At 47.2% G+C, this 13,621-nt stretch overlaps 1 protein-coding gene across 4 annotated transcripts in view; it reads left to right on the top strand.

The window, feature by feature from the left end:
• Positions 1–13,621, top strand: part of HDLBP (high density lipoprotein binding protein) — an 88,872-nt gene that overhangs the window by 38,157 nt on the left and 37,094 nt on the right. For 3 of the 4 annotated variants that reach the window (XM_050751943.1, XM_050751945.1, XM_050751947.1), the window contains exons 2-3: positions 11,602–11,666; positions 13,177–13,289. In XM_050751943.1, coding sequence (XP_050607900.1) covers positions 13,214–13,289 — 76 coding nt within the window. In that variant the 5' untranslated portion in view covers positions 11,602–11,666; positions 13,177–13,213. Of the gene's footprint in view, positions 1–7,263; positions 7,390–11,601; positions 11,667–13,176; positions 13,290–13,621 lie in introns of those variants that run through there. The other variant, XM_050751944.1, reaches the window with a different exon arrangement.

Genomic DNA, 13,621 nt, shown 5'->3' on the forward strand with positions numbered 1-13,621 from the left:
CACATACCTTTTGGGATTTAAGTTACATTTGCATTGAATTTCTAGTCTAATTAGGGGAGAATTACTATCCATGATTAAGTCTTTCTTTAGGGGCCGGGCGCGGTGGCTCAAGCCTGTAATCCCAGCACTTTGGGAGGCCGAGACGGGCGGATCACGAGGTCGGGAGATCGAGACCATCCTGGTTAACACGGTGAAACCCCGTCTCTACTAAAAAATACAAAAAACTAGCCGGGCGAGGTGGCGGGCGCCTGTAGTCCCAGCTACTCGGGAGGCTGAGGCAGGAGAATGGCGTGAACCCGGGAGGCGGAGCTTGCAGTGAGCTGAGATCCGGCCACTGCACTCCAGCCTGGGTGACAGAGCGAGACTCCGTCTCAAAAAAAAAAAAAAAAAAAAAAAAAAAAAAAAAAAAAAAAAAAAAAGTCTTTCTTTAGATGACCATGGCCTGTCTCCATTTATTAAGGTCATTTCTGTATTTTGACAAAGGTTTTTGTAAGCTCTATAAATCACATTTTTTTCTTATTAGATTGTAAAAATTTTTTTAGAGGGGCGGAGTGGGGACAGAGTCTCACTCTGTTGCTCAGGCTGGAGTGCAGTGGCAGCATCTGCCTCCTGGGTTCAAGCGATTCTTGTGCCTCAGCCCCCCAGGTAGCTGGGACTGCAGGCATGCGTCACCACACCCAGCTTAGATTTATCTTTAATAGTTTGTTGCCGATGTTTTGGAAACATGATTGTGTGATTGTGTGTATTGGTTTTATTTCCAGAAAACTTACTGAACTTTTTTATTATTATTTTTTTGAGACGGAGTCTCGCTCTGTGGCCCAGGCTGGAGTGCAGTGGCCGGATCTCAGGTCACTGCAAGCTCCGCCTCCCGGGTTTACGCCATTCTCCTGCCTCAGCCTCCCAAGTAGGTGGGACTACAGGCGCCTGCCACCTCGCCCGCCTAGTTTTTTGTATTTTTTAGTAGAGACGGGGTTTCACCGTGTCAGCCAGGATGGTCTTGATCTCCTGACCTCGTGATCCGCCCGTCTCGGCCTCCCAAAGTGCTGGGATTACAGGCTTAAGCCACCGCACCCGGCCCTTACTGAACTTTTTAATTAGTTCTAATAGTGTGTGCATACATTCTCCTGGATTTTCTACCAGCACAGTTATGTTGTCTGTGAATACTGGCAGTTTGGGTTCATTTTCAATTCTGATAACTTTCTTTTTCTTCCCATACTGCCCTGGCTTATATTCCTAGTTGCTATTAGGAATGGGTTAATTAGTTGAGGTTCTTCATTTGAATCTTCTTTTTTTTTTTTTTTTTTTTTTTTTTTGAGATGGAGTCTTGCTCTGTTGCCCAGGCTGGAGTGCAGTGGCATTATCTTGTTTCACTGCAACCTCCACCTCCTGGGTTCAAGTGATCCTCCTGCCTCAGCCTCCGAAGTAGCTGGGAATACAGGCATGTGCCACCACGCCTGGCTAATGTTTGTATGTTTGGTAGAGACGGGATTTCGCCATGTTGGCCACGCTGGTCTCGAACTCTTAACCTCGGGTATCTGCCTGCCTCGGCCTCCCAAAGTGCTGGGATTACAGGCACAAGCCACCATGTCCAGCCCGTTTGAATCTTTTGAAATGATCACATTATCTTTGCCCCTCATGCTGTTAATGTGGCAAGTTACTTTAATCTGTTTTTCTAATATTGTACCACCCCACATTACTGGATTAAACTTTATCGTGATATATTTGTTTTTCTATTTCTGGATCAGTTTGCAAGATTGGTTCAGGCTTTGGCTTTTAAGTACCTAGGTGAGATTCAACCACTCCTTTGTCTGTGATAAGTCCAAGCCCCCTAGCTTTGTGTGGGAGGTAATCTCTCAAAGCTTCCTTACAAAAGCATTTGGAGGCCCGCCTTTTTGTGTATTGTTGTTGTTGTTGTTGTTGTTTTGAGATGGAGTTTCCCTCTTGTTTCCCAGACTGGAGTGCAATGGCGCGATCTCGGCTCACCGCAACCTCCACCTCCCAGGTTCAAGCGATTCTCCTGCCTCGGCCTCCTGAGTAGCTGGGATTACAGGCGCCCACCACCACGCCTGACTAATTTTGCATTTTTAGTAAAGATGGGGTTTCATCACGTTGGTCAGGCTGGTCTCGAACTCCCAACCTCAGGTGACCTGCCTGCCTCTGCCTCCTTTGCAAAGTGCTGGGATTACAGGCGTGAGCCACCTCGCCCAGCCTTGTTGTGATTTTTATATTTGTTTCTTTGGAGATTGGGGAAGGTTGGTTATTGAAACTATATTTCTAACTCAGTTTGGGTAACTTATTTTTCTAGAATTTGCCCATTTCATCTGTTTTCGAGTTTTTGACACTACTCTTCTCAATAGAATTCTTACATGGATTTTTCCAAGTCTCCATTTTAGCTGTAGTTTTTGACCCCCTTTTAATTCTTAATATTGTCTATTTATACTCTTCTTTTTTCAGGAATCATTTTTGCCAGAGATTGAACTTGTCTTTTAAAAAACTTGGTGTAGGTTTTGTTTATCCTTTGTGATATATGTCTTTTAGTTCATTAATTTCCTATCTTTATTTCCTTCTACCTTTCTTTTGTTTATTCTGGTGTTTTTTTCTAGTTTCAGTAGTGGATGATTAGCTTATTTTATTTTTTCCTCCTCGCTGATAGGATGGCTTAAAGTTACAGGACTTTCAGCAACACTCTTGTTTCATTCCACAAGGTGGGATGTGTAATTGCTTAATGGCTTAGTTTTAAATGTTTTCAGATTTCTTCCTTGTTCCATGAGTTACTTAGGAGCAAGTTTTAAAACTTACATACTCTTTAAATTTTTAAGTTGAGTTCTAATTGAGTGGTGGTCTGAGAATGTTATTATGATTTAAATCTTTACTATTTGTTTAATTTTTTTTTAGCTCCTGGCCAGGTTTTATGGTTTTTTTTAAAAAGTGTCACTTTTGCCGGGCGCGGTGGCTCAAGCCTGTAATCCCAGCACTTTGGGAGGCCGAGACGGGCGATCACGAGGTCAGGAGATCGAGACCATCCTGGCTAACACAGTGAAACCCCGTCTCTACTAAAAATACAAAAAACTTAGCCGGGCGACAACCCTGTGTCCCAGCTACTCGGGAGGCTGAGGCAGGAGAATGGCGTGAACCCGGGAGGCGGAGCTTGCAGTGAGCTGAGATCTGGCACTGCACTCCAGCCTGGGTGACAGAGCGAGACTCCGTCTCAAAAAAAAAAAAAAAAAAAAAAAAAAAAAAAAGTGTCACTTTTAATCATATGTTCAATAAAGTAGATTAATTGTGTTGTTTGCATCCTGTATACATTTTCCAATCCCACAACCTGTGTTACCAAGAGAGTTGGGTCAGTCTCACCCTTTAACCTTGGATATATCAATTTCTCCTAGTAACCTTCAGTTTTTACTTTATATGTTTTGCAGCTATGTTATTAGATACATGTAATCAGAGTTACTGAATTTTTAAATTATTGACCTTCTCTATTCTTAATAATGACTTTTATGCTATAGTCTGTGTTATATGAAAATAACATAACCAACTTTCATATGGTTAGTATTTGCTTGCAGTACTTCTTCCATCTCTTTATTTCAGCCTCTATGTCTGTATGGTTTAGGACTGTTGAATGGCTTGTAGCTGCTCTTAGAGTTGGTCAGTTTAGTCTGTTAACACTTGCTTAGATTACTGATGGGTTTGAATTCATTCCTCTCATCACTTTTGTTCTTTACCTTGCTTTTTCATTGTTTCTTTTACTTCTCTTGCCTCCTATTCTTTTTTCTGGTTTTCTCTCTTTTAATAATTATTAATACAGTATAATGTCACCAGTAATAATGTACATCATCATAATACCGCTGAACCTACCACCTAATCCAAGATCTAGAACATTGCCAATAACTTCCATTTGAATAAGAGTTTAGTTTGAATGTTAAAAACTCTCTTTTTTTCCTAGATTGTCTTTAAATTTTTACATTCATTCTCAACAAGGGCTAGCTTCTCCCCCAAATAGTAAGAATCTTGAAACCTTGCAACTTCATATCCCCCTTCCACCTTATATATTATTGCTGCCTAAGCATTTTAATTCTTTTATTTTGTACTTGCATATCCTGCTTATGTACCTATCTATAATTTAATTCCCTACAAATTTTATTGTTGATGTCAGTATAGGGTCAATGCTTGTTTCACTTTGTCTAGGTTGCTGGTTTATCAGTATTCCTTCTTTCTGGTCTCTTTGGCTTTCATTTTCTTGCTGAAATATGTCCTTCAGTAGGTCTGTCAGCCCGGATCTATTGGTAGTAATTGCTTTATCTTTGAATATGTCTATTTTATTCTCATTCTTAAATGAAAAAGAATTCTTAAATAATTCCAAATTGACAGTTATTTCTTTCATCATAATTTTTATATAGCCATTATCCTCTGGTATGTATTAAGCGGTCTGCCCTTGGTCTCACAGTATTCTTTATAAGTAACCTGTCTTTTCTCTCTAGTTGCTTTTAAGGTCTGCTCGTGTCTGTGGTGCTCTGAGGTTACACTGTAGTGTGTTTTGATTTGGATCAGTTTAAATTATCCTGCCAGACAGCTTCTCTGTCTTTTTTGGGATGAGGGAAGAATGTTGTATCATTAAATCTTAGAATTTTCTCAACTATTTTAAAAAATGTTTCTTCTCTGTTCTTTGGATTTTTTTTTCTTTTTTTTTTTTTTGGAACTGCAGTTATATGTTAGAGTTTTTCATTCCATGGTTCTTAGCTCTTTCATTCGTTCCATCTCTTGATTTTTTTCTAAAATGCCCCCTTTATGTCTCTCATGCTTTTTTATAGTCTCAATCTTATAGTTCTGTCTCCTGAAGTTCTTGAGTCTAATCCTACTTCTAATCCATCCATCCTTCTGAGCTTTGGGCTTTTAGCCTCTCTACCATTTGGGTTGATCTGTGGGTATCTTTTTTAGCCTGGTGTGAGGTTTATTCTTTCCTGAGGGGGATTGCTTTCTGTTTTAATATCTCAGTTTGGGCTAGGGGTTCCTGGACAAATGGGGTTGGTTGTAGAGTACTAGTCCATTGTCCCTACAGCTCAAGAGATGCTTCTACCTGCCAGCTCAGGATAGTCAGAGAAAGCATCCTATAGTCCCCTTGACACTAGTGGGCTTTTCTTCTTCTTTTTTTGATCTACCTATCTTCTGCTGAGGGTGTAGCCCTTTTGGGGATCATGATTTTATGGAATAGGAGGGTGTCTCTTCTCACCTCCTACCTTGAGCAGACCCAAACTAATTCCCTTTGAGGGATGAAAACTCAGATGTCACAGACAGATGTTCACACTTCATTTGGTCTGAATATTGCTAGCCTTGGAATTTCTAAAATTTGCTTCTACGAACAATTTATTAGTTTCAATGTGCTAAGCCTGCTGGGAGGAAATGCTGGTTGTGAGCATCAGGGAAGCATTCTGGACGGTTATTAGCACAAAGTTAACATTTGATTTTATAGTATCTTCTGCTAACAATGTTTTAAAAACTAACTCTTTACGGTGTCCTGTGTACTAGGTACTGTGCCTGTGCTGACTTCCTAGCTTTATTGGAAGTTCCTTGACAGTGGACTGAATCCCTACCCCTTACTCTCTCCATCTCCCTCTGCAGTGCTGAGCCCTCAAAAACAAAACAGCAGCAAAAAACACACTTGCACTAGTTGCTGATTGGTTAATCCCCACGGAAAGGTTACCAACAAACCACAGCAATGACACAGAGGGAATGCCTATTTCCACATCCAGGGAGGCCCACCTGCCCAATTCCATGCTGCTGACTTAGAGGACGGCTTTGCTAATGATATCCTTGGCTCCTCCTCTGCCTCAAGCCGCAGATGTTCTCTGCCTTCTGTGATTCTGCTCCCTTCCCTTGGTGGTGTCATGAAGTGCATGGTGTTTCTGCTGGCTCCTGGGCTTCTCCCCTGACCTTGCACATACAGTTGCCTGCTGGACATCCCCACCTGCCCAGTCAGGGCATCACACCCCCTTATCCATCCAGTCTTCCTTGAATTTTCCCCACCTACGTGAGGGCAGCTCTTCCCAGTCGCTCAGGCCAAGACCCTGTGCCTTCCTTAACTTCTTTCACACCCCTCATCTGGTTAATAAGGAATTTCTTGGTGCTACTTCCGAATATATACCAAATCTGGCCATGTATTTCATCCATTATGCCCAACATATACAAGCCATTGTCATCTTTAGACTGAACTATAGTAGGCCTCCCCTCCCCTCCCCTCCCCTGCCACTCTCCACTTAGTGTCAGTGTTCCACGAAAACAACACGTCTGATCTTGCCTTCTGCTGCTGACAGCCCCCACCCAGCTCCCACCATTCTCAATAGCACCCATGGCCCGGCTGCAGGCTGTGTTGACCTGACCCCATTCCCTGGGTAAGGCTGGGTGTGCCGCTGCCTCTTGCCCTGTGTGGGACGGTCTTGTCCCCAGATACCTGTAGCTGATCCTGTGCCCTGTGCAGCATTCTGCTCACCTGCGACTTTGCTCCAGAGGTTCAGACTGACATCTCTACAGATTGCTCCACTCCCCTTAAACCTTTTAAAAGAAACAGTGGCAGTTATCACTTAGTAAACACAATGGATGCAGAAGTGACAAGTCCTTCCCGGAGGGTGGAGACCCCCTGAGAGTAGGGATTCCGTTCCGCCCAGTCCTCCGTGTCCACCGTGGGCTCAGAGGCCACACACCAGTTCTTTTGCGTGTATGCACCTATGTAGAGATGGAGCCATAAATAATGCACGCTTTAAAGGAAGGGGGTTTTATATTTTGGGGGGAGATTAAGTTGATTGGCAAGGAATCGGGTGGAGATAGTTTATAAAAGTGAGGGACATAAGGAACAGACACGTGGGAATGAGGGAATGAAAGTCCGGAGCCGTCTGGGAGCTTCACTGCGCTGTAGGACCTCGTGCTGGGTGGGGGGGGGGGGGGGAGCATCCGTTTACGATGGTGGTGGGCATCCTTTGAGGTTTTCCTTCTGTGATTTTGGGGAGGTGGGTGGTACTGGTGACATCTGCTTCCAGAGCAGCCGTCCTTCCTGCTCCCTTTCTGGTCTTCGGTTGTTTCCGCTCGAGTTCTTGCGGGGCGCGCTCCCTCTGCTTTCTGGAGGTGATTAATTTCCCAACTCCTCGGCACCACCTTCCCCACCCGAAAAAAGGATGCAGAACCACGCCTGGAGTTGGGTGGGCCTCCCGGGTGCTGGGCGGCCCGGGGCGGCGGGGACCCCGGCGGCGGGGCGGGCGGGGCGCTGACGTGTCCAGGCGGGATTGGGCCGCCGCCCTATATAGCAGCCGGGGCCCGGGCGCCGCGCCTCGGAGCGTCCCGGCTTCTCCCGCGCGGCGGGCGAGCAAGCGAGCGGCAGGACCGGCGGGCGGGGGCCCACGAGTGAGCGCGCGGCACGGGGCTGGGGAGGACCGGGCCGGCGGGGTGGGCGGGCTCAGGGGGCCGCCGACGTGGAGGCCGCGGAGGGGGAGGGGCCCGGGTGCCGCGGCCCCCACCCGAGCCCCAGGCTGAGGCCCCCGCCGCGGGTGTCCTGCTTACCGCGCGTGGCGGTTCCGGGCCGGGCCCGGGGCCGGGGCCGGCTCTGAGTCTCCTCTGCGCGTGGCCGTGGCGCGGAGGAGCGCGCACAAACTTTCCCAAGTCCCGTGGCGCCGCTGGGCAGTTCTTGGCCGCAAGCTGGGCTCCCCCGCCTCCTCCCTGGGCTTCGGTGGGGCGCCGCCGGGGCCGGGGCCGGGGCCGCACAGCGGGGGAGGGGCGGCCGACCTGCGCCCAGGTCGCTGACGTTGGCGGGGCCGGCCCTCCCCTTCCCCCTCCCCGCGGGGGCGCCCCCTCCCCCAGCTCGGGCTGCTCCGCCCGGCGGAGGCTCCGTGTGCAGCCGGGGTGGCGGGCCCTGGGAGGCCAGCGGGGTCCTTCCCCCCAGGTGGCGGCGGGGCGGGGGTCTGGGCGCAGGCCGGGCGGCGGGGTCCCCGCAGCACCTTCACCTGCCGCGCGGGGCCCGCGCCCGTCTACGTGTTCGGGGGTGGAGAAAGCTGCTCTCCTTGGGCCTGGAGTGCAACTTGGACATGCCCCAGGGTCGTGGATGAAAAATACATTACGGAAAAATACCGAATTTGGATGAAAGGCTGGGAGGCCGAGGGGGTTGCTGTCCCTTTAAGCCTGTCCCCGCCCGCGGGCCCTCGTGGCCTGTGGGAGGGCCGTGCTGAGGTGGCATCTGCGAAAGTTCCTCCATGCAGGATGGGTGCCGACGTCCAGAACTTGGTGAGAAGTGCGGAGCCTGCCTTCTGCTCGCCAGTCGCCTGTGGCCTCTCCTAGATTTCGATCTTGTGATCTTTGCGTGGATCAGGATTTTATTTTCCCATTCTGAACTTTGGTTTGTGGTCTTGAGCAATTTTACTTTTGGAAGAGAAGTCTGGATTTTAGCCGGAGGTTTTTTGATACCCTCCATACCCGGTCCTGTCTGGTGCTTTAAAGCATTTGCGGGTCTCATTAACTGAGGCTGAAATGAAATTCTTCCTGGAGTATTACTGATAATTATTTTTGAAGACTGTTGCCCATTGACTATGTAGTTGGCAAAACTTATCACAAGGGAATCAACTAAATTACTTCCTCGTTTAAAAGCAAAAAAGTAGAACCCTTCATGTGAAGCCTTTTCTGTTGCTGTCAGAAACCTGTTAAACTTGTGCTAAACTTGTAAGCACCAGGTTTCCCACGTAACACACAGTTCTGTCATGACTCCACGTTTTGCTCTACACGTATTAGGGCGGAAAGGGGTCTTGCTTCCTGCCCTTCTTCATTTAGTTCTAGTTCTGTTTGCTGAAAGTTAAATTCTGAGATGTGACCTTTTTTGCTGTGAACCTTTACACTCTGGGAAACAAAATTAAGTCCAGGTTCAGGATAGTTTGAAGTTTGCATTTGGTGGACCTGGACAGTGATTGATCCGAGCTTCCTATGGGAAAAGTAGTGGAGAGAGGCAGAATCACAAAGGGACTGGGGCCATGTGGGAGGGACTGAAGGAGACAGGAGACAGGGCTCACCTACCAGAAGGAGCCTTGGAGGAGAGTGGACTTGTTCTCCATGGCCAGAAAGGGGAAAGAAGTTGTAGATTTTGTCATAACGAGGTGGAACGTTTACAGCCATGCAGGGGTGATCCGGGCCCTGAGAAGGCCACGAATTTCCTTTCTTTGGTAGTATTAAGAAATTGGATTAGAGTAATACCTGAGGTTCCTTTCAATCCTGATTTGAGCAGTATTGTTAGATCCAATGAGAATCTGAGATACCAGATATTTAGCCTCTGTTCTTTGGTAACTAGGCCTTCAGATAGCAAGTGGAGTTGCTGGGTGGAGAGCACACTCAGCCTGCGGCTGTCTTGGGGTTGCTGAAAGATCCACATGGAACAGGATTAAACGCTCATGGATGTTGGCTGTGAAGGCAGAGCCGCTAGCAGGACATAGCAGTGCGCGGTGGACATGGAGCTGTAGGGGCAGCTTCTTAGGTGCTGCTTTGTTGAACCGGAGGCAGGTGGACCCTTGGGCTGCATCTCACTGGATTGGGAGCACAGAAGGAGAATGAGACAGACTTTTAAGAAAATCTCACCCAGAATTTCAGGTGGGGACAGGGTCTGCATTTACATGTGAGTCATCAAATGCTTGCTTAGAACGCATTTTTCAAAAACAAGTTTTTGAGTTGTTTAGATGATACCAGAACCCTAAATGTTAAATGTGTCTCTAGTTGTGAACCATTCGTTAGGAGCTCTGACAAACTGCCATTTGGAATCTGGAGGCTAGGTACCCGGTATCGCCCGTCAAACCAGTCTGGAGTTTTCTGGAGGTCTGCCTTCTGCCTTACCTGGCTGCCTGAGAGTCTCTGCTCGCCTGAGGAACATGAGAGGCTTTGCTCCAGGGTCTCCCTCAGACACAGGAGTAGGTTCCCTTATGTTGAGACTCCTTTCAGTATAGGGTCTGGCTGGACTTGGCTTCTGAAGGGTGTGTGAGTGGTCTCAGAAGAGACTGACACTAGGTACACAGTGGGGATTGGCTCATCACAGCTCTGTGCTGGAGAGTCGGTGTGAGCTGACATGGATGGAACTGCATTTTGCAGACTTGTAATGTGGCTGTCACTGGGCACTGGAGACTTGCCCAGAACCTGGCTTGATAAGGGGGTGGGTGTCTGGATTTAAGAAGTGACATTGGAGCCCGGGACAACCTTGAGTGAGAGACCATGCCAGGTAAATAGTCAGCAAGCAAGAGTGGGAGGGCGGAGGGTGGATGCAGGAGACCAGAGGCAAGTGTCATTGGATACCTGTTGGGGCACCTTAGCCTAGAGTGCCCTGCCCCATTTTGCTCCCAGACTGGCCAGACACTTGGAATCTCAAGGAGCGCTTGCCAAGTTGTGAATGTGCTACTGTGACACTTTGGAGACATTTTCTTACTTTAATCTTTAAAACTTGCAAACTAGAATTTTTTGGTGATGCTTTTAAATGGAATACTCTTGATCAGTTTGTCCTACCTTTCCCCTTCAGTCTTGGGGTACATCTGTGTGTCTGGTGCATCTGGGGCCCCATAGTGTCTCTGGTTTGTGACAGGTTCCCTGTGTGACTCAAGCCCTGTATTTAGCGTTTTTAAAAAACTCATGACCAAGATTAGAATCCGGAAATACCACCAGTCCACATCCTCTGCTGGAAGGGCGAGACCCTTTTAATCCAGTCTGCTGGATGCACCCCCGTTGCCATGAACCGCCTTCTCCGCTCTGGACCCATGTGTCTCATGGGCAGGATTGTTTTCAGGGTGTTAGTAGTATTCACCAGTTGAGTGGGGCATTCCTGTTACTGTCATTGCTTTTCCCATTTTAGACACATGCCTCACTCCTGTCAGCAGTTCCACCTTTTCGTGGTTGAGGAGCACATGTGGTCGCCAGCCTCCCCTCTCCAGAGTCCCCTAAGGCGAGGTGACTCACCCTCCTACTTCACAGAGTTCTTGGTCCTCCCCAGACAGCCTTTGAAGGTTCCTTTCAATCCTGCGATTTTATGACCTGGTTTCTAAATCCCCAGTGGATTAGAAAGGACTGAAGGACTTTTACAGGATAACAGCAAGAAGAACAAAGTAACTGCAAAATATACAGAGAATTCTTGAAGACAGTAGCTCTTGGTCACCATAAGCGCTGCAGAGCCCCTGAGGTCCGCATTGTGTTGTAGGTCAGAGCCCAGCACAACAACCCTTCTGGTTCAGCCGTCTAGGGGTTGTGTTGGGTACAGGAAAGGTGATGCAGCCATGCAGGAGAACACCAATGGTTTTGTGAGGATTTTACTTCAAAATGGTTAAGTTTAGAAGTTTGGCACTTAGAGGATCACTCCCTCAGGTCCCTGGAATAGTTGTCCTCTGCAAGGTGGAGCTGGTTCAGGTTTTATTGTAATATGTTTTGTTTCAAGCTAATGGTTTTTTTTCTTCTGAGAAACTTGCCTGAATATTGGTGTAACCAAAACATAAGTAATATCTTGACCTTTTCTGATTGGGAGGTAAAAAGATCTGGGTTGTAAAATGTAGATAAGTAACTTTTCTCTGGTTTCCTCTCTCTTCTCTCCCACTTCCTATCCCATACCAGCAAAAGCTGGCAGGCTGACAGAGGCGGCCTCAGGACGGACTTTCTGGCTACCGACCGTTTTGCTGGTAAGTGTGACCCTGTCTGAAGACGTCCTGCCCCTGGGCTGTGTGTGGGACCTGGGAGCACAGGGATGCGTATTTTCTTAGTCCTGTGTGTACCTTCTTTCTTTATATTGCACCTTCAAGTTTCTCATGGTTCGTCAGAGATGTCTCCATAGCTTCACCTCCCAGCAGGAACCATCTATAGACATGTGCCCCTTAGATGTGTCATCTGGCTTCCATCTGTTTTTAATCTTTTATTTCTTAAATGTGAATTATGTTTATTCAGTATTATCTGAATTGGGGTCTTGCTTCTCTTTAGGATTGCAGGCCTTTTCTTGAACTTGGGGAGAGGTCTTAATTATGTTATAAAAATTATGCAAAATTCGCTCCTTATTACTTGGCCTTGTTGTGCCAGTAAGTGATGCGTAGTTGTGTAAAGAAAATGGGTTCTTACTCACTGTAGTAGTTGGGAGCTCACCTGACATTGGGGAGAGGGACGGAGAGGAAGCTAACACTCCTACCTCAGAATGCTGAATGTACCCCAGTTTTCAAATAAGGGAGCTGTGGCTTTCAGAGCCCGTATCCTGCTGAGCAATGTGGCTGTGTTAATCTGAGAAACTGTGTGCCCTTGGGCCAGGTTCCCTCTGCTGCGTGAGTGCTGTGCGAGTGCTGCCCCACACCTGGGAAACAGAATGGAGGAGAATAACCAGTCAGTGTGGATCAAGGGCATTTAGCCCAGTTTGTGGGTCTGTTACTGTTGCTACAAAGCACTGAGGCTGCTTTTTCCTGTCATGCAGCTACCACTGACAACCACCTGGTTAAGTCGAGATTTGGGGGTGGTTTAGTTTGGGGCCTGGATGCACCTCACAGAGAGAGACTGGCTGACTTCTTGTAGCAACTGTCATGATGCGTTTTGTAAGCATGAAGAGGTGCAGCGAGCAAACCAACAGAGTAACCAGGGTCGCTGTTAGGAGAGTGATCCTGCCGTTGACCTGTGCCTGGAGCCTGGGCCAGGCAGGTGGCAGGTTCCATGGTCCCCCCACCCCTGCAGTTAGGGGTGGTGCAGACTGTGTCTCTGTGGCTCCTGGGGTGGAGAAATGGGTGCAGACTGCCCTTAAGTGGAGAATGAGCTCCTCCATTACAGGCAACTTTTGAGGGAACAGTTAACCAGCTATATTTCTTCAACTTTCTTAAAACATGAGTTTTTTTGTTTTTTGTTTTTTTTTTTTTAGTTTATTAACTATCATTAGTTAATTTTATGTGTGACCCAAGATAATTCTTGCATTGTGGCCCAGGGAAGACAAAAGATTGGCCACCTCTGTTCTAGGAGCTCCTTTACTTGGATTTTTCCCCCCTTTTTATCACTTGGTGAAAGTTTGGATATCAGCTTACATCAGAGGTTGTGAGGAAAATAAAAAGGTATAGTTTGCTGGTAAAAAAGAGAATAAAACGTTTGCTAAAACTCTTAAGTTAACAATCTCATAGATAATTGAGGGCTGTACTTTGACTTCTGATTTATTCTTCTTTGCTTTAGTGGTTTTCCCGGATTGTGTGTAGGTGTGAGACCAACCATGAGTTCCGTTGCAGTTTTGACCCAAGAGAGTTTTGCTGAACACCGAAGTGGGCTGGTTCCGCAACAAATCAAAGGTGACAGCCCTTTTATGTGCTCTTCCTGGCAGTGTCTAAGGCATTGCTCCCTCTAAAGCCTTCACCAAATCCCATGCCCTTTCTAGAAGTACCTTTTGGCCCTGTGATTGTAGGGCAGGGAGGACCACCAGCTGGTGCACTGTTTTTGCATTGCCGTGTGTGCAGGAGCAGCTGGCCAGGCATGAGGAAATGAATCAGACACAGTGAGATTTAGAATGTGGACAGCTTTCTGGAAAACCAGCGAATTTGACCGTTGGTAATTAATGCGGTTCTTTTCACAACTGCTTTTCCTAATTGCAGTGAACTAAAATCTGGGCTGTGAAGCATCCCAG

This window comes from Macaca thibetana, chromosome 12 (genome assembly GCF_024542745.1).
Source record: "Macaca thibetana thibetana isolate TM-01 chromosome 12, ASM2454274v1, whole genome shotgun sequence".
NCBI classification, from domain to species: Eukaryota; Metazoa; Chordata; class Mammalia; order Primates; family Cercopithecidae; genus Macaca; species Macaca thibetana.